This window comes from Triticum aestivum, chromosome 6D, assembly GCF_018294505.1.
Source record: "Triticum aestivum cultivar Chinese Spring chromosome 6D, IWGSC CS RefSeq v2.1, whole genome shotgun sequence".
NCBI lineage: Eukaryota > Viridiplantae > Streptophyta > Magnoliopsida > Poales > Poaceae > Triticum > Triticum aestivum.
The window spans coordinates 154220751-154244624 of NC_057811.1; the positions used below are offsets into that span (position 1 = coordinate 154220751).

The following is a 23874-nucleotide window of genomic DNA, read 5'->3' on the forward strand; positions in this document are numbered from 1 at the left end:
GAAGGCCGGCTCACGTTATGATGGGCCGGATTAAGAGGAAAGGGATGACGAATATTTCCTTTACGAGGAAGCAAGACCCGGACTTGTAATCAACCTGTAAGAGAAGATAGACTAGTCCTAGTCCTACTAGGACTCCACATGTAACCCGCCTCTCTAACTTATATAAGGAGGGGTAGGGCTCCCCAAAGAGGGACAATCTACAGACAAGAAACAATCTCTAGGGCTAGACACCGAGAGCCGGTTCGCTGGCGACTCCCTCGTAATCATAATGAGACCTAGCCTCAAACAGCATGTAGGGTTGTTACCGGATGATGTTTCCCGGGGCCCGAAGCTGTCTAAATCCTTGTCTTGTGTTGCGTCTCTCGATTCCGCTCAACCCCTCTCAAGCTACCACATAGATGCGTTGTCCTCGCGACTAAGTCCTGACACTAAGGGCATCTGCCGTGACAATTCCACGTCACTTGCAGAATAAGCCGGAACAAACATATGATAGAGATTTCGTCCAAAGTTTTTGTGGTGGGCCCACACGGGCTCGATCGTACAGCACCATCATGTACAAGGCTGTGCACATGACATACGAAGCGTCCCCGAGTTGGCATAGCCAAGGACTCTTTAAGACACTACGAGACCACTGTAAAACCAACCGTGGAAAGGCGGACCACTAGACGTCGAACCCCAATCTCATATCATGCGTCTGTCGGAAAGATATCATAAGAGCTACTAGAATTCCCACTTATAAACTCCCGAAACTTTCTAGTTATGCAATCTGGTGTTGGGGATACAGGGGACACAAAATATATCACCCAAACTAGCAATCCCTAGATCCAGCTGTATCCATCCGTCAACACATAACCAAGAAACCTTCGGAAATCGTGTACCTCAACCTTCGAAAAACATCCGTTATACGAGTTATGGCAATACTCCCGAACTCCCGCCCCAGTACTGGGTGGCGTCGAGGTGATCTCGCCAACAACTGCATAAAAGAGATTTCGATGTCGGCGAAACTCAGGTATTCCAGAACTGCAACGATAAAATTGTGACGACAACACCTCGGAGCTCAACTCCCCGGGACACTGCCACAACCCCTAAATGTCAGGAGGCACCAAGAACAATGTTCTCGTCACAAAACCATCGGAACGATTCCAAGATACCCGCGTGATCCTAAAATTTTTTTAGTGAAATTTGAGGAGAGAAGAGTCAAAACTTCTACGTCAGGAGGCCTCACCAGAGCGACGAAGGGACTGAGGAGTAAAAAGAATCCTACTCTCCGATATATATAATCCTAAGACTCAAAACATTTTAGTTCTAGACTCAACAACGCCAGCGATTCGATCAAGCAGGGGGCTCCTAAGTCGGGGATGGCTCTGATTACCAACTTGTAACGCCCACGATGCGGCTATATCTCCCACATGTCGAGGCACGACTTAGAGGCATAACCGCATTGTGGTTTTGTCGCAAGAAGGGTCATCTTCACACAATCCCATGTAATGAACAAGAATAGGATAAAGAGTTGGCTTACAATCGCCACTTCACACAATACATAAATATAATTCATGCATCATCCAAAATACACACATAGACCGACTACGGTCAAGATTCAAATGAAAATAAGATAACCCCAAATGCTAGATCCCCGATCGTCCCAACTGGGCTCCACTACTGATCATCAGGAAAAGACACATAGTAACGACCACGTTCCTCATCGAACTCCCACTTGAGGTCGATCCCACATCTGCACTGGCATCGTCGGCACCTGCAACTGTTTTGGTAGAATCTGCGAGTCACGAGGACTCAGCAATCTCACACCCGCGAGATCAAGACTATTTAAGCTTATAGGAAAGGATGGTGAAATGAGGTGGAGCTGCAGCAGGCACTAAGCATATATAGTGGCTAACATACGCAAAAGAGAGCGAGAAGAGAAGCAACGGAACGGTCGTCATCTAGTAATGACCAAGAAGTGATCCTGAACTCCTACTTACGTCATTCATAACTCAAACCGTGTTCACTTCCCGGACTCCGCCGAGAAGAGACCATCACGGCTACACACACGGTTGATGTATTTTAATTGGGTCAAGTGACAAGTTTTCTACAACCGGACATTAACAAATTCCCATCTGCCTCATAACCGCGGGCACGGCTTTCGAAAGATAATACCCTGCAGGGGTGTCCCAACTTAGCCCATCATAAGCTCTCACGGTCAACGAAGGATAAACCTTCTCCCGGAAAGACCTGATCAATCTCGGAATCCCGGTTTACAAGACATTTCGACAATGGTAAAACAAGACCAGCAAAGCCGCCCGATGTGCCGACAAATCCCGATAGGAGCTGCACATATCTCGTTCTCAGGGCAACACCGGATGAGACATCCTACGAGTAAAACCAGACCTCGAGTTTCCACGAGGGGGCCCCGCAGTCTACTCAGTTCGGACCAACACTCGAAGGAGCACTGGCCTGGGGGGGTTAAAATAAAGATGACCCTCGGGCTCGCGAAAACCCGGGGGAAAAGGCTTAGGTGGCTAATGGTAAAACCAAGGTTGGGCCTTGCTGGAGGAGTTTTATTCAAGGTGAACTGTCAAGGGGGTCCCATAAATCACCCAACCGCGTAAGGAACGCAAACTCAAGGAACATAATCCCAGTATGACAGAAACTAGGGCGGCAAGAGTGGAACAAAACACCAGGCATAAGGCCGAGCCTTCCACCCTTTACCAAAATATATAGATGTATTAATATAATAAGAGATATTGTGATATCCCAAAATATCCATGTTCCAACATGGAACCAACTTCAACTTCACCTGCAACTAGCAACGCTATAAGAAGGGCTGATCAAAAGCGGTAGCTTAGCCAAACAACGGTTTGCTAGGAAAAGGATGGTTAGAGGCTGACATGGCAATATGGGAGGCATGATATAACAAGTGGTAGGTAGCGAAGCATGGCAATAGAACGAACAACTAGCAAAGCAAAGATAGAAATGATTTCGAGGGGTGGTCATCTTGCCTGCAAGGTTCTCAGAGTTGTCGAAAGCTTGATCCTCGTAAGCGTACTCAACAGGTTCCTCGTTCACGAACTCGTCTCCCGGCTCTACCCAAGACAAGAACACAAACAATGGAACCACAATCAATCACGGGAAATGCACAAGCAACATGATGCAATACATGAATGCTATGCGCGATATGAAATGCGATGCATATGCGTGCTCCGGAAGGAAAAAGATGAACAAGACAGTAATTTGGCAAACCAAGCATGCCACTGGAAAGATGAGATGATTTCGATCGGAATCGATATAAAGATCACCGGAAACGGATGCATGGTTTGCAAATGGCAAGCAAAACAAGAATGACACGAATCTGCGATTAACAGCATGATAGCACTTAGAATGCAACAAGTAACAATGCTACAGCACTCCAACATAGCAACTAAGCATATGGAAGTAATCTACAGGAGATGCTTGACAAAAGATGAACACGGAGGTACGGCTAGTTCACAACATAACAGGCTCAAACAAGCATGGCAAAAGTGCAAAAGAAATCAGGTTCACAGACTTGGTGAAATTACTGGACATGCCTGAAACTGCATCAGGTAGCAATGTTCAGAGCATGAAATCAACATGCTCCAGGAATTTAACATGGCAAAACAAGGCATGAAATGAATCTACTAAATGCATATGACAAAAGTCCCTTACTGACCATGAGCCAAAAAGGACCAGAAGATATGATGGCAACCATGTAAACATAGCAAGTTTCGTTAACAGGTTTCAGACTTGGCAGAAAACAGAGCATGGCAGAAACAGACATTATGAGGGCATCTTGGTGAGCTCGATGCACTCACCACAAAGCAATGCATGACAAAACAAGCATACCTACAGCAAGATGGCATGTTTATGAATCTATACAATGCAAGAGAAAATATATAGCATGGATGAAACAACTACAACAAGCTTGGCAAAATTGAATATCATGTTAACAATCTGCCAGAAATATTTTATAGCAAAAGTAGAGCAAGATTGAGTCATGCTATGGTACTCCATAATTTCAAACAAGGGCAGGAATGGATCAACTACAACAATATCTACAAAACATCCTTACTGAACATCTCCAAAATATGCATGCAACTCTCTGTAGCATCAAGTTTACATGGCAACAAAATAACAGCAGACAAAGACTTAGAGAAATCAGTAAGTCCCTGAAATCAGAAACATTACGGAGCCTAGTTTGCATGCTTGTGCTAGTCACCACAGAGATCAACAAAATACATGGCATACACCAATGGAAAGATGGCATGGCATACAACAAAACACATGTAGAGCTCATGCCCATAAGATGCACAGATTAAATGCAACAAAAATAACAAATCTCCAAGTTCTGCTAAGTAATAGCAGATAACAGCAACTAGCACTTTTGCACCAGAGATTTGGGCATCAAGATGGACTCTAATAAACATGGTGCAATTGAACAAAATGTAGAGCATCACGGGGCGAATATTTAGATATATTACACGCACGAAACGGAGCTATATACAGAGAGTTAGGATGCGATGAACAGGTGCACTTATTGTAAAAACATCAAGACTTGGTGAAAAAACGGGGGAGGCAGAAAGTCAACCTGAGGGTTGACTGGATCGGGATCTCAGCTCGGGCTCGAGCTCGGGTCGCTGGAGGTTCGCCGGAGCAGTGGAGTTTGCCGGAGGAAGTGGAGACGGCGGCCGGCGCTCAGGGCGCGGGCGCGGTGGAGAGGAGAGGAGGAGGCGCCGGACGGCGGAGGGGCGCCGGCGACGGGGGCGGCGACTAGGCGAGCTCGGGCCCGCGGCGGCGGCCGGCGGACGGGCCTCGGCGGCGCTGGGCGCGGGCCTGCACGGGTACTGGCGCGGAGGAGACGGGCTCGGGAGGGCCCGCGGCGGGCTCCGGCGGGCCGCGCGGGGAGGAGAGAGAGAGGGTGGCCGGCGGGGTGACGTGGCGCGCTCTGATTGGTCGGGCGCGGCAGCGGATTTTCGTCCGGCCGGACCGGACGTGTCCGGCGGCGCGGGGTGGAAGAAGACTAGGGTTGCACCGCGAATGTATTTCGGGAGGGTTGCATATATATAGGTAGAGGGAGTTAGGAGAGTCCAAATGAGGTGCGGTTTTCGCCCACACGATCGTGATCGAACGACCTAGAGCATCGAAGAGAGTTTGGTGGGTTTTGGGCTGTTTAGAGAGGGGTTTTGCTGCAACACACAAACGGCATCTGCGGTTACCCGGTTAACCGTTGGAGTACCAAACGACCTCCAAATGGAACGAAACTTGACCGGTGGTCTCCCGGTGGTATACCAAGGCCACTTGACAAGTCTCGGTCCATTCCGAGAATGTTTAACACCCGCTCACGGAAAAAAACAAGGGGGGTGCGCCGGAGGAGATGGGAGCGCCGGATTGCAAAACGGACAACGGGGAAAATGCTCGAATGCATGAGACGAACACGTATGCGAATGCAATGCACATGATGACATGATATGAAAAGCATGACATGAAAAAAATGCAAAACAAAAAACAACACCCGAACATGGAGGGAATATCATAGCACAAAGCCGAAAATGGCAAGAGTTGGAGTTACAAATATGGAAAGTTACATGCGGGGTGTTACAAACACGTCGGGTTGCAAGGTGTTGTTATTTGTGTGCTGGTGCTGCTTACGTTGTGATTGCTTGGTTCTCCTACTGGTTCGATACCTTGGTTTCATAACTGAGGGAAATACTTACCGTTGTTGTGCTACATCATCCTCTCCTCTTGGGGGAAGTACCGACGTAGTCCTAGCGACACCATCAAGTAGAATTTCTGGCACCGTTGCCAGGGAGGATCTTCAACATAACCAGGTTCCTAATCACAAATCTCATCTCCTCACAATTTACATTATTTGACATTTGCCTCCCGTTTTCCTCTCCCCCACTTCACAAAACTTTGTCGTTTTATTCGCCTCTCTTTTTCGTTCGCCTCTTTCTCGTCAGATCTATCTTTTTTGCTTGCAATCTTCTTTGCTTATGTTGCCATGTGCCTTCTATTTTCTTGCTAAAAATCTATTGCTATGGAACCTCATCCACTTGCTAATCTGTTTAAAATATCCAATCTTTATCAACCAATTGCTAGTGAGTTGAGTGCACTAGATTATCTTTAGGAAGTTTTGCTTGAGATTCGTGAGTGTGAAAATTGTGATGAAGAAATTTATGAAGTGATTCAAGATAGCTCCTTGAATGAAAAGCATGATTGCAATGATTTTACTATAAATTCTATTAATGTCAATTGTGCTAATAATATGCAAAACCACAAGCTTGGGGATGCTAGTTTTGCTATGTCCGCTACTTATTGCAATGATCATGATTGGGATGATGATGCTTCTTATGATCTTGAAAATTTATTTAAGCCTCATGATGAATATGTTTGCAATAGTATTGAAAGCGGGTTTAGAAGAGTGTCAACTTTAGTAAATAATTATCCCACTACCTTGGATTATGATCAATCTTATGATTTTTTTGATAAAAGTGGGCTTGGAGAGGTCATGGCTTTAGTTGATGATAATCCCACTATATTGGAAGAGTGTCAACTTTGCATGCATATGGATCATGTAGAGAAAATTTTATATAATAGCTATATTGTTGAATTTGAGTATTATCCTACATTTAATTATTATGAAAGAGGAAAATATGGTTGTGGGAATTTTCATGTTACTAAATTACCTCTCGTTATGTTGAGATCGTCAATGTTTTATTCCTCTTCTTTGCATATGCTAGATGGTTCTTTTCTTGATAATTTGTTTGCTTATAAAATTCCTATTCATAGGAAGTATGTTAGACTTAAATATGTTTGTCACATGTTTTATGATGCTCTCTTGATGCTTCAAATTTTATCTTTCATGTGAGCATCAATAAAATCTCAAGCCTATCTTGATGGCTATAAATAAAGAGCTTGTTGGGAGGCAACCCAATGAATAAAATTTATTTTTGCTTTTTTGCTTTCTGCTTTTGTGTGTTTGCACAATTAAGCTATTGTTATGATTGTTTTTTTTTTGTGTTTTAATTAGTGTTTGTGCCAAGTAGAACCGATAGGATCTTCTTGGGTGATAGTTGTTCGATCTTGCTGAAAAAGACAGAAACTTTGTGCTCACGAAAACAATTGTTAAAAATCAGAAGAACGTGATAAAATGCCAATTCTTTTTGCAGAATATTAATATACAAATTACCCAGATCTTCCTATTTTGGTAGAATTTTTTGAGTTACATAAGTATTCTCCAAAGTCAGATTACTACAGACTGTTCTGTTTTGACAGATTCTGTTTTCTTTGTGTTGTGTGCTTATTTTGATGGCTCTATGGTTTTCTTTGATGAGTTTTTGCCATAGAAAAGTTGGAATACAGTAGATATGATACAAAAACAAAATATTAATTGGTTTAATACAGCACTTATAGTAGTGGTTTGCTTTCTTATACTAACGGATCTCACGAGGTTTTGTTGAGTTTTGTGTGATTGAAGTTTTCAAGTTTTGGGTTATCTTACGATGGATGAAGGAAGGATGTAAGAGCCTAAGCTTGGGGATGCCCCGGCATCATAAGATATTATCCAAGAATGAGCAACCAACTAAGCTTGGGGATGCCCCCGAGTGGCATCCCCGCTTTCTTCCAACAACTATCGGTATTTTACCCGAGGCTATATTTTTATTCGTCACATGATATGTGTTTTGCTTGGAGCATCGTGTATGATATGTGTCTTTGCTTGTTTTATTTTGTGTTTTAAGTCATCAATCCTTGCTGAACACACCTATTTGAGAGAGCCAAAATTATATCATGACTTGTTAGAATTGGTCTCTGTGCTTCACTTAAATCTTTTATGAGCTAGGACTTGCTCTAGTGCTTCACTTAGATCTTTTTGAGCACGGTGTGCTTGTTATTTTTGAAGAAATACTCTCTTGCTTCACTTAGATTTATTTGAGAGTTAGTAAAATTTTGAAGAAGTTCTCTCTTGCTTCACTTAAATTATTTTGAGAGAAAGAAAATTTGTTATGCTCATGATCTTCACTTATATTTGTTTGAGCTTATGAAAAGCAATACATAAAAATTAGTCCCAAAGTGATAGATATCCAAGAAGGATAAAGTAAAGAATGTCATGAAGATCATTGGACAAAATAAACTTGATTCTTAGTAATAGTTTTGAGACATGATGATGTGATATGTGAGTTATGTTGATGAGTAATTGTGCTCTAGTAAGAATATTGATGTTAAGGTTTGTGATTCGCTATGCATGCACGAAAGTCAATAATCATGCAATGAAAATTATATCCTACTTGTGGTGCATTATTCGGTGTTACTTATGCTCAATGCTTGCTTCACGAAATTATTCGTTTCTAGGTTGGTCGCTTCTCAATCTTTTTGTTAGCCTTCACTTTGCACCAAGTATGATTTCTACTTGTGCATCCAAAATCCTTTAAACCAGTTTTGCCACATGAGTCCACTATACCTACCTATATGCGGTATTCTTGTGCTGTTCTAAGCAAATCTGTATGTGCCATCTCTAATTTTCAAAATAATTCTCTTTTGTGTATTTTGTTTCGCTCGCGGAACGGTAACGGGTGGCTAATATTTTCCATGCTGGATGTGTTATTCTCACGATGAGTGTTTATTCACTTGTCATTGCACGAGAGTAAGGCAAAGGTTTTAGGGATTACCAGTCCTGAAATGCAAAAAATGAATTTACTTTATGTTGTCAAATAATAAATTCCTTGGAAAGTGTTGGTGTGGAAGGCACTCGTGGATACGGCTAGCCATGGAAAGTGAAAGTATGGTGGAAAAAGGAATAAACTTTATTTTCTGTTTGGGAACCGCCGATGGCATATCTAGCATGGAAAGTGTTCGCAGCCCTATGTCGTTTTCGTTGGTGGGATGGATGCACCTCCCAAAATGTTTTTATCTCTAATTTTTCGCTTTGAGCTCTGGCACCTCTACAAATCCCTATTTCCCTCTACGAAGGGCCTTTCTTTTACTTTATGCAATTTTTATTTGAGTCTCCATCTTCTCCTACAAAAGCACCAACTAAGAGGCAATATGATCATGAGTAACTATTGGGTATAGCTAGTATTCGAATGTGTTTCATGAATGGATCAATGTTTGAGCATGATGGGCTAGGGATAACTTATTTTAGCGTTGATATTTTGAAAGACAGAGTTGCTTGTTGATATGCTTGAGTATCTAAATTATTATGTCAAAACTAGACTATTGCTTTGAATCACATAAAAGTCCAAATGTCCATGCTATAAAGAAAATAATATGATATGACTTCATGAACAGCACTCCACATCAAAAAATCTGTTTTTATCACTTACCTACTCGAGGACGAGCAGGAGTTAAGCTTGGGGATGCTGATACGTCTCCAACGTATCTAGAATTTTTGATTGTTCCATGCTGTTTTATTATCAATCTTGGATGTTTTATAATCATTTTATAGTCATTTTATATCCTTTGTTGGTACTAACCTATTAACATAGTGCCAAGTGCCAATTGTTGTTTTTTTGTCATGTTTTTTACATCGTAGGAAATCAATATCAAACGGAGTCGAAATGCCATGAAACTCCACGATAATTTTTTATGGGCCAGAAGAAAGGCAATGGGACCTGGTTACACTTGGGGGGTGCCCCGAGGGGGGCACAACCCACCAGGGCACGCCATGAGGCCCAAGCGCGCCCTGGTGGGTTGTGCCCACCTCGGGTGCCCCCCGGGCCGCCTCTTTGCTCTATAAATACCCCAAAAATCCACAAACCCTAGGGGAGTCGACGAAACATTCATCCAGCCGCCGCAGAGTCCAGAACCGCCAGATCCAATCTAGACACCATCACGAAGGGGTTCACCACTTCCATTGGTGCCTCTCCGATGATGCATGAGTAGTTCTTTGTAGACCTTCGGGTCCGTAGTTAGTAGCTAGATGGCTTTCTCTCTCTCGCTGAATTCTCAATACAATGGTCTCTTGGAGATCCATATGATGTAACTCTTTTTGCGGTGTGCTTGTTGGGATCTGATGAACTTCAAGTTTATGATCAGTTATATCTTTTTATATCCATGAAAGTTATTTAAGTTTCTTTGATCTCTTATATGCATGATCTCTTATAGCCTCGTATTTCTTCTCCGATATTTGGGTTTTGTTTGGCCAACTTGATCTATTTATCTTGCAATGGGAAGAGGTGCCCGGTAGTGGGTTCGATCTTACGGTGCTTGATCCCAGTGACAGAAGGGGAACCGACACGTATGTATCGTTGCTACTAAGGATAAAAAGACGGGATCTATATCTACCGCCATATAGATAAACGTATCTTGTCTACATCATGTCATCGTTCTTATTGCATTACTCCGTTTTTCCATGAACTTAATACACTAGATGCATGTTGGATAGCGGTCGATGTGTGGAGTAACAGTAGTAGATGCAGGCAGGAGTCGGTCTACTAATCTTGGACGTGATGCCTATGTAATGATCATTGCCTGGATATCGTCATGATTATTTGAAGTTCTATCAATTGCCCAACAGTAATTTGTTTACCCACAGTTTGCTATTTTTCTCGAGAGAAGCCACTAGTGAAACCTACGGCCCTCGGGTCTTATTTCTCATATATTTGCTTTGCGATGTACTTTTCCTTTGCGTTTTTATTCAAATCTATTAAACCAAAAATACAAAAATACCTTGCTGCACTTTTATTTATTTGCGATCTATTATTTCAATCCAATACAATTTACCTCACGTCCTTTTGCCTATCTTGAGGCGTCGTACCCCATAAGGGATTGACAACCCCTTTAACACGTCAGGTTGCGAGGTGTTGTTATTTGTGTGCAGGTGCTGCTTACGTTGTGATTGCTTGGTTCTCCTACTGGTTCGATACCTTGGTTTCATAACTGAGGGAAATACCTACCGTTGTTGTGCTACATCATCCTCTCCTCTTGGGGGAAATACCGACGTAGTCCTAGCGACACCATCACTATTTTTGTGGGGAATTTTCGAATTTGGGACAAAATCAACAAAACAAGGCTAGAAAACGAAGAGGGGAGGCTCTGAAATCGTGATCAACGTGGCTCATGATACCAAGATGATGTAGGGTGGAACCCTATACGGCCAATATTTCACGAAAGGAGCGGATCCCAACGAGGAACACGAAGAACACGAGGGGGAAACACGAGGGAAAACACGAGAGAATCACTCAAACCAACAAGATTAGGTCACACATATGCTAGATCCTTGAAACACAAAGAGATACATGATCCGAATCCAACAAAGGACGATACATAGGGTAACCGGTTCTTCTCCGTGAGGAGGTCTTGAGTTCTTCCCTTTAGGGGTCTTGAATCCAAGTGGATCTTCTCCGAAGAGGTGACGGTCTCTCTCGGTGGAGTAGATCCGGATGGATGAGCGAAGCTCTATCTCACATATGAGCTAACACAACACTAACCCTAGAAAGAGGGAGGAGGAGGAGTATATATAGTCTAGGTGGGCGAAGGGGTACATGGGCCTCGACCCTTTACTGTGCGCAGACAGGCGGGGCCAGATGTCCGGGCCTTAAGGAGGAGCCGGATGTCCGGGCTGGAGTGGTCGGTCTCGGAGCTCTCTGGATAGGCGGGGTCCGGATATCCGGCGTCTCGGAAGGAGCCGGATGTCCGGGCCTTTGACCGGATGTCCGGGCTGACGTGGTTCAGCTTCGGGTGCGTTCTGTGACGGGTGCCGAATTTCCGGGCGGGGGCCAGATGTCCGGGTTATCGGGCCGGATGTCCGGGCCCTGTATACTTGGCCGCTGGTCCGTTGCTGCAGGCAACACCTCCAGGGGCCGGATGTGCGGGGTCATGGCCGGATGTCCGGGACCTGGGAGCTGTTCTTGACTCCTTCCGTTGGTTCTCTTCTCCTGTGAACTTGGGGACTTGTCCGTCTTCACGTGCATCCTTGGGAGGGTCCTCCTGGTACCTAACCATGCACAACATTTCGGACTTAGGTAGTAGCCATGTCTCGAGTGGATCATATGTGATATCACTAAGGAAGGAAGTCACCTCGGTCTCGAGAGCTCTAGCTCGTGCTCGTGTCATAGGTCCTCTTGGCACTTGGTGAGACGATGGTAGGTCCATGGGGATGATCATAGGATGCTCCGCATCATAAGGGGTCACGCGCTTAAGGGAAGGAACCTGTGAGGCCCGATCCGACTCCACGAGTCAGGTGTGATCCTACTCGGACTCGGATCCAGGCCGAACAAACTTTGGGCTTTAGGATCCGTGCGAGGCCCAAGTGTTGAGCCCGTGACTGATGCCTATATATAGTGGGAGTGCGGCACAGTCATTCGGTTGATCGCTTCAGTGTTGTCACTAGGTTTTGAATGTGTTGCCAATAGCCACCTCCACTCGCCGCTGACAGTGTGATCGGACCTAGCAGTCCGCCGCACGGTGTTCCTCCTGCACGCGCGGATACCGTTAGAGGCGGTGCGCTTGCGCCGCTCCGGCGAACCAGTACATGGGATCTGACAACCAGCTGTTCGAGGGAGATCGGACGAGGAGGAGACGAACCCCACGGGCGCGCTACCCTAACTCTTCTTCCGCTGCACGACACTACGCGTTTAGTGGTAACGATTCGTGATCCATCTCTATTAGCATGTTCCTGGATGCTTTGCGGGTAGGAAATTTTAATTTGCAGTCGACGCACCCTACCATAGAACCCAATAGTTAGAAGGTGCACCAGATTTAGCATTGCATCAAACTACACATTTGCACTTGCTTAACAAGAATATTATTCAGCTAAAATAACAAGAATGTTATTGCACAATAAATGCATCTAAATTAACACACAATCAAATTAAGCATTTTCTTTTACCAACAAGAGACATCATAAGTCATTTAACTAGGTGCATGAATCATTTTAAACTACGATAAGACTTTGAACGAGAAACGTGAAGGGAAGAGAGTCACATATATATTACATTCAATCTTACACTTTATCTCATTGAGAAACAGTATAACAGAGCGACCACCGAGCCACCACAGTGATTTTGTTCGCCATCCATTGGATCCTTTAACGAGCGGTACAGATTTTGCCTCGCGTCTCCTGATGCTGCAGCCCATCGTCTCTTGGGCCGCTGCTCCGGAGGTTGATTTAGTAGAGTTGTGGTTAACTGGGCTTATGTTGGGCTGGTAACATTATCTGCCCCGCTCAGCTCGCACCGGCAGCAAAGCGCATTCTCGCCGTAAAAAAATATGCAAATCGGATTCCTTTGCGGCGGCGGGCGCAAATTGCTCGACAGCAGCGGCGTATGGCGTTGCTCGCGGAGCCGAAGGGAGGTGATGGCGATTGCTCATGATGGCTTCGCGAGCTGACGGCGGCGGCTCCTGCGTGAGGAGCTCATCGATGACCCCGCCGAGCGACAGTCCGACGCCCTCTCTACCAACTGCAACGGCGGTACGGCAGCCATCGGGGCTCATGTTGATTGGCCCCGCGAAGCCGAACGGAGACAGCCGATGGTGCCTGATGTCGCCAAGGTAAAGACATCCCCAAAGAGGATGTCGCTCCGAATGGCCGAATCGATCGCTTGGTGTCGGGATGCAAGGTGCAAGCAGGAGCGCGGGAATGGAAGGGTGAGAACAGCAACAACTGCTTCTCTCTGGTTGTGCTTTGTCTCGGAGCTCGCCGGTGGCGTTGTCAATCCACTGCCATCCTCTGTCTCTTCCTTAATGGACACCAAACAGCATAACTGCACACTGCAGTTCCTGCCCTGCTCTCCGTGATCTACCTCCCTGTTCAGGTATCTTATGGATGCTAACTGAACGATTGCCTAATGTTTCTCATGAATCCAGCATTCAGTTTTAAGCCTAACAATGCATATGATTAACTGAACATTTTCTGAGTACATTTTGCTGTGATGCATTAAGTCATACATGCACCAAACCAAAGTTGAAAACTCAACTTCAACTGTCCATTGTTTTTGTTAGGACTTCAGAAACAAGAACCAGCCAGGTCACTCTTGTGCTAAAGATGGCTCCTAATTAAAGAAAGGATATTTCTTTAGAAAATCTGAAGAAATAACGCCTGAAGGAAAAATGCACCATGTCACTTAGAAATATCAAGGTAATCCTTCAGAATTTTTTTATGTTTTCCTGTGTTCTTTTTTTTCAGTAATGTGGTTGCCGAGGAAGGCTTCGTATCATCTTCCTCACATTTTTCGAAGCTTTATTTATAGCGCAATGCTCTGGCAAGAGTTCAAGTATCAGATCATCTTTTTTTATGACCATATGTGTGTTTATTCTTTTCAATCTCATACCATGAATGAATGTTGGAATTTCAAAGGAATTTAATTCGTCCACATTTCTTATATACGTCTAACGTTCGTTCATCAAAATGGATGGTCGTGGCATGGCAATGTGCGCCCAATCTTCACTTCCACACTACAACCACAAACCCAAATGTATGAATCAAGTTATGCAAACTCAACATTCGTGTTTGGTAACTTCATGTATTTACGGATATTTTAATTAATCCATTAAAAAATGAACAGGCGCGGCAACGCGCGTCAACGTGATCTAGTGCTCACGTATATACAACCCCTACATTCGTATATCCATCTCTTACATCAACATATCTCATCGCACACCTTCCTCCGCATATAAATATATAGACCATTGCAAGTGCATAAGGAGACATAAATTTCACAAATTGCAAGTGCATAGTGTCAAAAGGCGTATTATATTTTAATACGAAGGGGGTATATCACATAGGATCCACAGAAACTAGCGTATTTATGAAAATACATATGGAAGCCACAGAGTAAGCACAACACAGATTGTACATGTAGATACAAATGCTAGCAAATTGACCGCTGGTTTGCTGCCAAAAATTGGCATGCCAATGTTTGGCATTGTGCCAAATATTGGCAACTATTTGGTTGACTACAAGTTGTTTTGCTTATCTCACATAAAGTTACCAATAGTTGGCAAGTCTAGGTATTGCCAATAGTTAACAGTGCCAACATTTGGCAAGCCAAATATTGATAGCAAACCAATTATGCTCTAAAACCTTATAAACATGTGAATAGGTAACTATTTGCTGCTAAAACTTATTTGCCTAAGTGTAACTCAGCTATTGTAACAACGAATGATTTTTGTTGCTATGTCAAACATTATGTGTATCATTGGTGTCCTTATTTATTGTCATGCATGACACATAGTAGTATAGAATTTATTATGATACCCAACCCTCTCTTTCTTCATTTAATTCTATGTCATCTCATCAAAATGCCTAGTTGCCATGCATGATACTACTAGTTATGATACTCAGCCTAAAAGTGAAATAATCATCGGACCAATAATACCAATAATATACATTAGTGTCACTCTTATATTATGGGACAAAGGGAGTATATATTAGTCAATAATTGTTACTTGATTTTTTGAACCCTATCATCACTTGATTTGATCTACAGAAGAAGCTATGAATTGAACACAAGCCTGACGGAGCCTCTGGCAGTGATGCTTCTCTGCTAAAGTCAACGTGGTCACCACGGTATTGGCCTCAAGGGTCTTGGAGAGGGCGGTTTCACATATTAGCTTCAACCTTTGAATATCGTACCGGTCCGCAGCCGCAAGCAGATCCATGACAAGCTCCCTCTTACGGTCTCCGTCCACGTCGCGTATGGCGGCAGGGAGCGAGTCCATGTAGATGTAGTAGAGGAGAGCGTCGAAGGCCTCAGGCTGCATGTCGTTAATGTCGACGCACCCGCTGGAGAACCCCAGCCCCCCGCCACGCACGACGCCCGCCATGAATGCCGGCGCCCTCATGGCCAGCACGGTCCGGTGGGCGCGGAAGCCCTGCCCTCCGACCAGGAAGCCGACGTCCGCCCCGGCCTGGGACTCGTACATCCTGGCGAGGTCGCGGTGCAGGTCCGAGGGCGGGTCCCCCTCGTCCGGCGCGGCCGCCCAGGTGACCACGGTCGGGTACATGAAGACGGTGACCACGCACTCGATGACGAGGCGGTCGCCGTGGACGAGCCCCCACGACGGCGACTCCAGCTTGCTCCTCTTGACGAACTTGCTGGTGCTGGGCGCGAACCTGCTGAGGTCGGAGGTGAAGAGCGTGGGCGGGGTGCGCGACACCAGGGAGGGCGCGCCCGGGCGCTGGCCGACGACGGTCAGGTCGCAGGACGCGCGCACGCGGGCGCCGGCGCTCAGGAGCTCCAGGTAGACGGACACGTACTTGGGCTTCAGGTACCCGCAGGGGTAGTAGCGGATGTTCCAGTCGAAGCCGCCGACGGCGAAGGCGCCCGAGCTGATGTACACGTTGGGGCCGAGGAGCTTGTGCTGGCTGTACCCGCGGATGTCGAACACGTGCTTGCGCTGCACCGTCTCCGGGGTGCACGTCGACGTCGACGCCGCCGTCTCCAGCACCGTCTTTGCGCTCGACGCCGGCATGATGGATCGGATCTAGTGATAGTAGATTAGTAGATTGACCTACGCGCGTACTCCTGTATAACGAAGTGCCTAACAGAATTCCGTTATATCGGTCCGTGATGAACTACATAAAGTATGTCGTCAATCACTGGGAGACTCGTGGACAAAGAGTCCTACCTACCTGCCGACTCAAATCACATAAGTCTCTTGGACCCGAGTATTTTGGAATTTCGTCTCCGCCGTGATGAAGTTGAACACAACTGTCATCGATCGGCAGGTTCAAGTGCAACGGAAAAACGAAATCGCAGTGTTTTGGGGGGGGGGGGGGGGGGGGGGGGGGGGGTCTTCTCATCGCGCGCGACTGTTCGTGCATTTTTCCCCTAGACTAGATTCGTTTTTTGAAATATAAATATCTCATGAATCTCATGAACCATTCGTCCAAATTACAAACTGTTTTTACTGTTGCATTTTTTACGTTGAGATCTTCAAAAACCACATACCATGTTGATAGGTTTCGACGAATATTTTTCCGAGTGAAAATTGTGCTCTCAAAGTGATCTAACTCGGCCTCATAAACTGTGCTAACTCGTGCTTTCAAGTGAACTAACTTGTCCTCCCAAAATGAACCGACTCATGCTCTTGAACTGTAGTAACTTATGCTTCCAGGTGAACTAGCTTGTGCTCCCGCGAGGGGTGAATCACGCCTTGTGAAGCACACTTGTGCTTCCAACGTGAACTAACCTGCGCTTCCACGAGTACCAACTCATGTTTACAATGCGACCCGTCAAAAAAAAACTCATGTTTACAATGCGAAGCACAAACTGTACTTCCGAATGAACATACGTGATTCCACGTGAAGCACCCATGTGCTTCCAAGAAAACTCAAGAAAATAAATAAACCAAATACAAAAAAAATAAGAAAACCAGGCAAAAAACAAACCCCCAAAAAAATACAGGAACATAATCAGAGATAGTGGCGTCTTCAGAAGACTGGAGACAGGAACGTAATCTTCATAATTCAAGTGAAACAGTTCCAGGAATACAAGAGGGACCAAAAAACAAAAAAACAAATCCGAGGCAGTAAGGTAGGAATCAAAATGCATACGTGTAGCAATTCATCTCCATCCTATCCCAAGTGACCATATTTCACTCGCCTCCAGCAGAAAACTAGTTACATGCGCTTTCATCTGTTTATCCAGACATCTCTACTAGCTTCACAAGAGTCTTAAGCAATTAGGTGAGCTATTACCAAGTTCACCAGGAGAAGTTAACCACGAGTGTATCCTGCACAGCATCCTCCTAAAGTTCGATTCACGTTACCAAGCTCGACCATAAGACGGGAAGATCAACCACTGATGTTGCCGAGCCAAAACAGCATCGGGAACTGAACAACCGCCAGGAAGAGCAGAAAGTAGTGGTTTCGACTCGGATGCCGCTCGTAACTCCTTGGTCCACCCAGAAGAACCCTCTTCATGGTCTTCACGAGGAACACGCCAGTGCAGAGACAGAACCATGGCATGATGAAGTAGTATAAGTAGCTCCAGAAGATGCGGGCCAGCATCGCAAGAGATGTGCCAGCAAATCCATACCCAGCATACGCCACAATGTCTAGCAATGGCGCTTCACCACTGCCCAGGGAGTACAGCAAACCTTTGATGAGGACGACTTGCAGAAACCAGCCAACTAGACCTCTCGTGAATTGTAGGGTCAGTGCCTCAGGGGTAAACCTGCATCACCGAACAAATCACATTTAGACGATTCAGTCATGTAAAGTGTTCAGTGGTTCTCCAGATAGAAGATGCGGACTTCACACTGTATTTACCTTCCAAGGACCCCCAATGCGTATCCAGCAATGACAATGTAGGTGCCAAACGCCATCAAAGGGATGTACAGGTCTGGTGCATTGATATCCTGAATTGGAGGTTTGTACGATAGCCTTCCTCCTACAGGTTCAGTTATTCTCGTCCAATGGCCCTTAAGGAAGACAATAAATGCAATATGCATGTTATGAGACTTCAGAGTATGCAAATCTTGCAAGGAAGCTCTATTATTTTAATAAAATGATGTGGGGTGTAAGCCCTGCAGTCTTCAAGGTCAAAAAAAAAAATCTTGCAAGGAAAAAAAGGAGAGAGGACAACAGCGCTTACCCTGTGAAAGAAAGGGAACAAGACGACCTTCAGTTTGTTCCTCACATACTGGCTGTTGACTTGAAAATAGTACTGAGGATCGGATAAATATTGAGTAATCTGACACAATCAAGTGAGGTTAGCTTGGCAGGTTTCAAAAATATTATCCACAAAAGAGAATTGAATAAAGTTGAAGACATACATTGCTCTGCATGAACTCAGAACTCGAACCAAGAAATTTCTCTCCATATGCTCCAAGTCCAGTACGGATCAGTCCAGGTCCAGCACCATACATGGCACTTTCAAAAGGATTTGGTGGTGCATTTGCAGGCCTAGGACCTAAGCCACCTAGATCACTATTCATTGCTGCCATGATAATAACTGAGCAGACAGTTAGAAAACAATGTATTCAGAACAGTATAACAAAAGAAAACTGTGCTCAAAAGTATTTTGCGACAAGTTGAAGTCAAGAATCGTAAGATGGTCTGAATCCAATTGATGATCAACAAACAGTAATCAAAATTCGAAAGTAATACTAAGTTCATTATGATCCCAACTCCCAAGTCAAGAGAAGGAAAGAACAGAAGAAACAAATCATAGCTCAATGAATTTCATGACATAACACCCATCCTTCCAAGATGAAGTGGTGATGCTAACGAGAATGTGTCATAAAACTACTTTGACGGAAATAAAAGGAAAGACAGGTGATCCACATCAGCACATCTCATTTTGGCTGGTGCAGCCTGTTGCCTTAGTTTAACAACTAACATTCTGCAGTAATATGATGGCTAACAGGAAGTATTGTCCGTTAAGACTCTTCTTGGCCAAAGAAAAGTGCATCAGGTTATCATTGCACTGATCTGAGGTCATTCCATAATCTTTACAACAACAACAACAACAACAACAACAAAGCCTTTAGTCCCAAACAAGTTGAGGCAGGCTAGAGCTGAAACCCAAAACAACTCAACCAACTCATGGTTCTGGCACATGGATAGCAAGCTTCCATTAACTGGATAAATAAATTTTAAAGCAAACAAAGCCACCATGGCAATTGAGTGCACGGTCCTAAATCCAAGAAACTGCAAATTGTCTTTACAAACAGTGTGTTATGGTACATATTGGTGATTTTACCAGTTCCCTTAATTACCTGTTCTGATGAACTACAAAAGTAACAGGATCCTCAAGGCTTACCCAATGTTCCACTTCCATCCACCAATCCAGTTACTCTCAGATCTACTACACGCTACTCTAAAACTTCTTTCCAGAAAGATACCCACACTAATCTATACTTCCCTTTAACCTCCAATAGCAGGGCAGCCGCCGTAAACTACATTCCTCCTGATCCCATCCCAAATTCCAGGGGCGGACCTAACGTGGGGCACGCGTGATCAGTCGAAACCTAGTTTCTTCCAATTTCGAAACGAATTGCTACCCGTGGTCAACGCAGCAACGGAATACGATGGGGCGGGATGGATCGGAGTGCCCACTAAGGTTTGCATCAGATTGCTCACAGCAAAGACAACTCGTACAATACAAGTATCTCAGAACAATCCAAGCAAGCTAGGGTTCATCGCAGACAGGGGCGGATCTAGATGGTGCGCCGGGGCGTGCACCAGCGCAAACCCAAAATTTGTGGAGGTTAGTTTGGGGTTTACCTCAGGAACCAATGCCGTCCAAGATCGCGGACGGGGTGGGGGCGGCAGGGGGGGCGATGAGGTGGAAGTGGAACGGGGACGGGGACGGGGACGGCGACGGCAGTGACGCGCGTGAGAGGCGGAGTGTTGGGGGTGGCTGGTGAGGCGTCGGCGGTGTCGTAGGATGCGGCACGGCGGAAACTGTAGGGCACGGCGGTGGTAGACTACTCTGGGTCTAGAGCCGCGTTCGCCGTTGGGTCAGATTGGAGCTTGGGCAATCAGAAAAGGAATTTTTCTTTTCTCTTTTTTAACGCAGTACAAGGCACAAGCACACCCTACCCGATAAGCACTTCTAAGATATTAAGCCGACACATCTCTACTCCTAATGAAGCAGTTGGTAGCCTGATACTCCGATTTTATTTTCATTTGATTTTTTGTCGTCCCACCTCGCACCACCCCCACTCAACTCCTGGTTTTTCTCCATCCACCGATTTGTTTCCAAACCGAAACCCCTCCATCGATTTTTCCCCGAACAGAAACCCCCTCTCGTCCTGTCATCTCTCGGTCTCCAAAAAACTCACCCTCGGACGGCTAGGGTTCCATCCGCCTTTGCCTCACCTGCAACTGCAACAACCCAATCTCCTCGCCCCACGTGATTCCCGGGGTGCCGTTCTTACGGCGGCGGACGGAGACTCCGATGCGGAGGCGCGCAAGGGGGAAGCGGACGAGCGAAGGCCATGGCTGGGGAGAAAGTCGTGCGCCGCCATAGGGACAGGAGCATTAGCGCCGGATCCAGGTACGCCCTCGGCCAAGTCACGGCATGATGCCCTCCGGTAGGTCCATGCCGTAGCCCAGGTCGGGATCGGGCTGACAACGGCAACGACCACTACGTTCGACCATGCCCACATGGTCCCAGCCCCCAAGTCCATGGCACAAGTACCACTACCAGCGGGTTAAACCGATGGATGTTGGTAGTTTGATCTTGTTGTGTCAGACCAGTATGATGTCTATGGATGTGTCTTTAAGATCGGTGAGGCATCAAAAAAGTTGACGTGAAGAACTTGTGCAGGACGAGTTAAAACGATTCAGATCTAGGTCTTTTCCCCATCCCTCCATAGTTCTCCTTATGCTCTTGTGATTGCATTTTCTCAGTTTTACCATTGTTCCCATATGGCCGCAAGCAACCAAGACAACGGAAGCTAGCTAGCTCAGTGTGGCGCCGCTGAGGACAACGCCCAGCTGCTACGAGGTGATCCGCACATAGGCGTCACGGACGGAACAACAGGAGCAGCACTGACAGCTATTGCCCTACTGCAGTGATGCGGGCCAGAGCGAGCTGGGATGCATGTGGCGACGAGAGGATGTATATGTCTACTCCTTCGTCTTCAACATGTCGATTACATGTGATTTTTTTTTCTTTTCCCTTTTTACTTTTTATTACACATATGGATAAAGATTTTAGGTTGTGGCCTCGCTTTTCATTTAATGCTCAGGTGTGTCCTCTTGCAATGCAATATTATACATATTGGCAGCTTCTATTTTTGATGTGTGCTTTACTCTTCATTACCATCCGGTAGGAGTAGAGATGTACCACAAAATGTGTTCATCCAGTAGTTGATGGTCTGGTCATTCTTCCCCAAGGTGTGGATCTATTTGGACTTTTTGCAGCTATGCTTGTGCTTGGTTTTACTGATTATGAGACATCTCCGTATGATTTTGGTTATCCGGTCATGTTTTCCAGCTGTATAAGCTTTGTCAGTTCTTGACATCTTCGTCGTTTTAGCCAATTCGGTGTTCTGTATGTTAACTTATCCATATCCTCATCCTAAGTTCATATGACAAGTGCCTGACAGAATTGTGCCTAGGAAGCGGACCCTAAAATTCTACAAGAGTCGAGCACTGCTACTACATGCCCTTTTAAAGAAACATGTAATCATTACAGATTGTCAAACTGACACATTTCTTATTTTCAGTACTTTAGACTGAAAATTGCTCATTTCTGACATGTTTCTTGCATTTCTGCCCATGCAGGTTGTTGAACTAACAAAATTTGTCTATTGGGTTTCCAATAGGTTAGAGACTGATCTTTAAAATCTAAGGAGGAGAGTCAATTATCATGCATTATAGATCCAATTCTCAAAATGGATTGATTGCTTGTCCAAAGAATGAGAGCCAACGGTGGACGCTTCATTTCTCTTCACCTAAGGTATTAATTATTTCAATGAAATTATATGGTTGCTATGCAGTACAAGTGAATTTTCTTCACACACATAAGCCATGCCATATTTTAGCCTGACATGCTCACCTTGTTGGGATGCTACTTTGGGGGTGGCAAATCGAGTTAATGAACTAGGTGAAATATGTAAGAGCTGAAAAACACTGTTGTAAGAGATCAATACTCATTCGCGGTCATTAGAAGTATGGTCATCTCAGGTCTTTAAAGTTTCACCGTTACAGTGAAACTTGTGAGCAGGAAAGCAACACTGATAGAGAACACCGGCATTGCAAATACCCTCGTAACAATTGAAGGAGTAGGCTTCATGATCAGGGCATTGGGGTTTGGGAAGGACACCCATATCTTGCATCGGGGGATGTATATGGAGCATCAGAGACATAAGCACCTGGGATAGACATTAGCTCCGAGGCCATCTTTCGTCCTAAGACATTAGTCATACATAAGTTACATTCAGATAAATATTTTACTTTTCCTAGGGACAGAACTACGAAACCTTTAGTCATGTGATCAAAGTAGATATCGCCTTAATATTAAAGTCAATAAGAAATCAAATATTACTATTCATACATTTTGTTACGATGTCACAATGAGGACCATATCACTGTTGCTGGATCAAGGTTGTCGGTCGGCCCGGCTGATGAGGGGCACCGAATGAAGATGAGAGAGACATCGACAATGGAGGTGTGTGTCCAATCATTCTCTCATATCTGTAGACATGGAAGGCCTCACTGGGAAAGCTGCTTGAGGGGGCATGCTGCCAGGGGGTTTGCGCTCAAATTGGTTGGATGTGGTTTGTCGTTAATTGGTCGTGGGGAAAAGTTGTGTGCGAGGTGTCCACTGAAGGAACTTTGTTTGGGCACGTGGTCGTGATTGTCGATTCACAGTACTTATGTGCTACAATTAAATTTGTTCATCGTAAGTAACCTCTAATAGTCCAATAATTCTTATCTTTAGATCTTTCTGAGCCATGTACGGACATTACCGTGAATATGATCAATGTAGCATGTATAGCAATAAAATTGGAGAAGATGAAGGAATGGGGCATTTTGGTTAATCATGCAGGCCTAGAGTTTTCTAACTCGGAGCAAAGCCAGTGAATCCATCAGTTAAAGTTTGGCTTAAATCCAAACACGCCGCCAGACTTTTAGGCCATGGCTTCGGTAAATTAAGATTGGGAGACACCTTCGGCTTTCAAGCCATGGGGCATTTCGGTAAGTCAGGGGGTGGTGGCGGCTCCGCGGCATGAGTGCGGCGGTAGCTACGGAGCATGAGCGAGCATCGGGCGGGGACCAGAGGCAGGATGCAGGATGCTGGAGCATCATCTGTGGTGTAACACCGTGCGACGTTCGTCCAAAGTGTCGTGGAGGCCGAGCGAGGACGTTCGAAGTGAAGACGGGCAGCATAGGATGGCAAGGTGGGGGCTGTTGGGGATCGTAGCAGAAATTAAAATTTTCTACGCATCACCAAGATCAATCTA

The 23874-nt window shown here is 45.2% G+C and overlaps 2 protein-coding genes across 3 annotated transcripts; both read right to left on the reverse strand.

The window, feature by feature from the left end:
• Positions 1-15355: 15355 nt before the first annotated feature.
• Positions 15356-16583, reverse strand: LOC123141371 (BTB/POZ and MATH domain-containing protein 1-like). The gene has a single exon (XM_044560539.1). It carries the CDS (start codon positions 16420-16422, stop codon positions 15418-15420), a length of 1005 nt encoding a protein of 334 aa, XP_044416474.1. The 5' UTR covers positions 16423-16583; the 3' UTR covers positions 15356-15417.
• An 813-nt stretch (positions 16584-17396) lies between these two features.
• Positions 17397-20446, reverse strand: LOC123144248 (protein YIF1B-B). Of its 2 annotated transcripts, none has more exons than XM_044563333.1 (5): positions 20183-20446; positions 18730-18893; positions 18549-18647; positions 18224-18375; positions 17397-18128 (listed from the first exon to the last, which is right to left on the reverse strand). In XM_044563333.1, exons 2-5 carry the CDS (start codon positions 18889-18891, stop codon positions 17747-17749), a joined length of 795 nt encoding a protein of 264 aa, XP_044419268.1. In that variant the 5' UTR covers positions 18892-18893; positions 20183-20446; the 3' UTR covers positions 17397-17746. The 2 variants fall into 2 exon arrangements, with proteins under 2 accessions (XP_044419268.1, XP_044419267.1); XM_044563332.1 differs by having other exon boundaries at positions 18730-18908.
• Between the last annotated feature and the right edge of the window lie 3428 nt (positions 20447-23874).

Bases quoted from the DNA above. Each gene is read 5' to 3' on its own strand.
- LOC123141371 (XM_044560539.1), bottom strand. From the start codon at position 16,422: ATGCCGGCGTCGAGCGCAAAGACGGTGCTGGAGACGGCGGCGTCGACG.
- LOC123144248 (XM_044563332.1), bottom strand. From the start codon at position 18,900: ATGGCAGCAATGAATAGTGATCTAGGTGGCTTAGGTCCTAGGCCTGCA. The intron at 18,376-18,548 runs GTAAGCGCTGTT...GTCTTCCTTAAG, and splicing joins TGTTCCCTTTCTTTCACAGG to GGCCATTGGACGAGAATAAC. The intron at 18,129-18,223 runs GTAAATACAGTG...TCGGTGATGCAG, and splicing joins GCATTGGGGGTCCTTGGAAG to GTTTACCCCTGAGGCACTGA.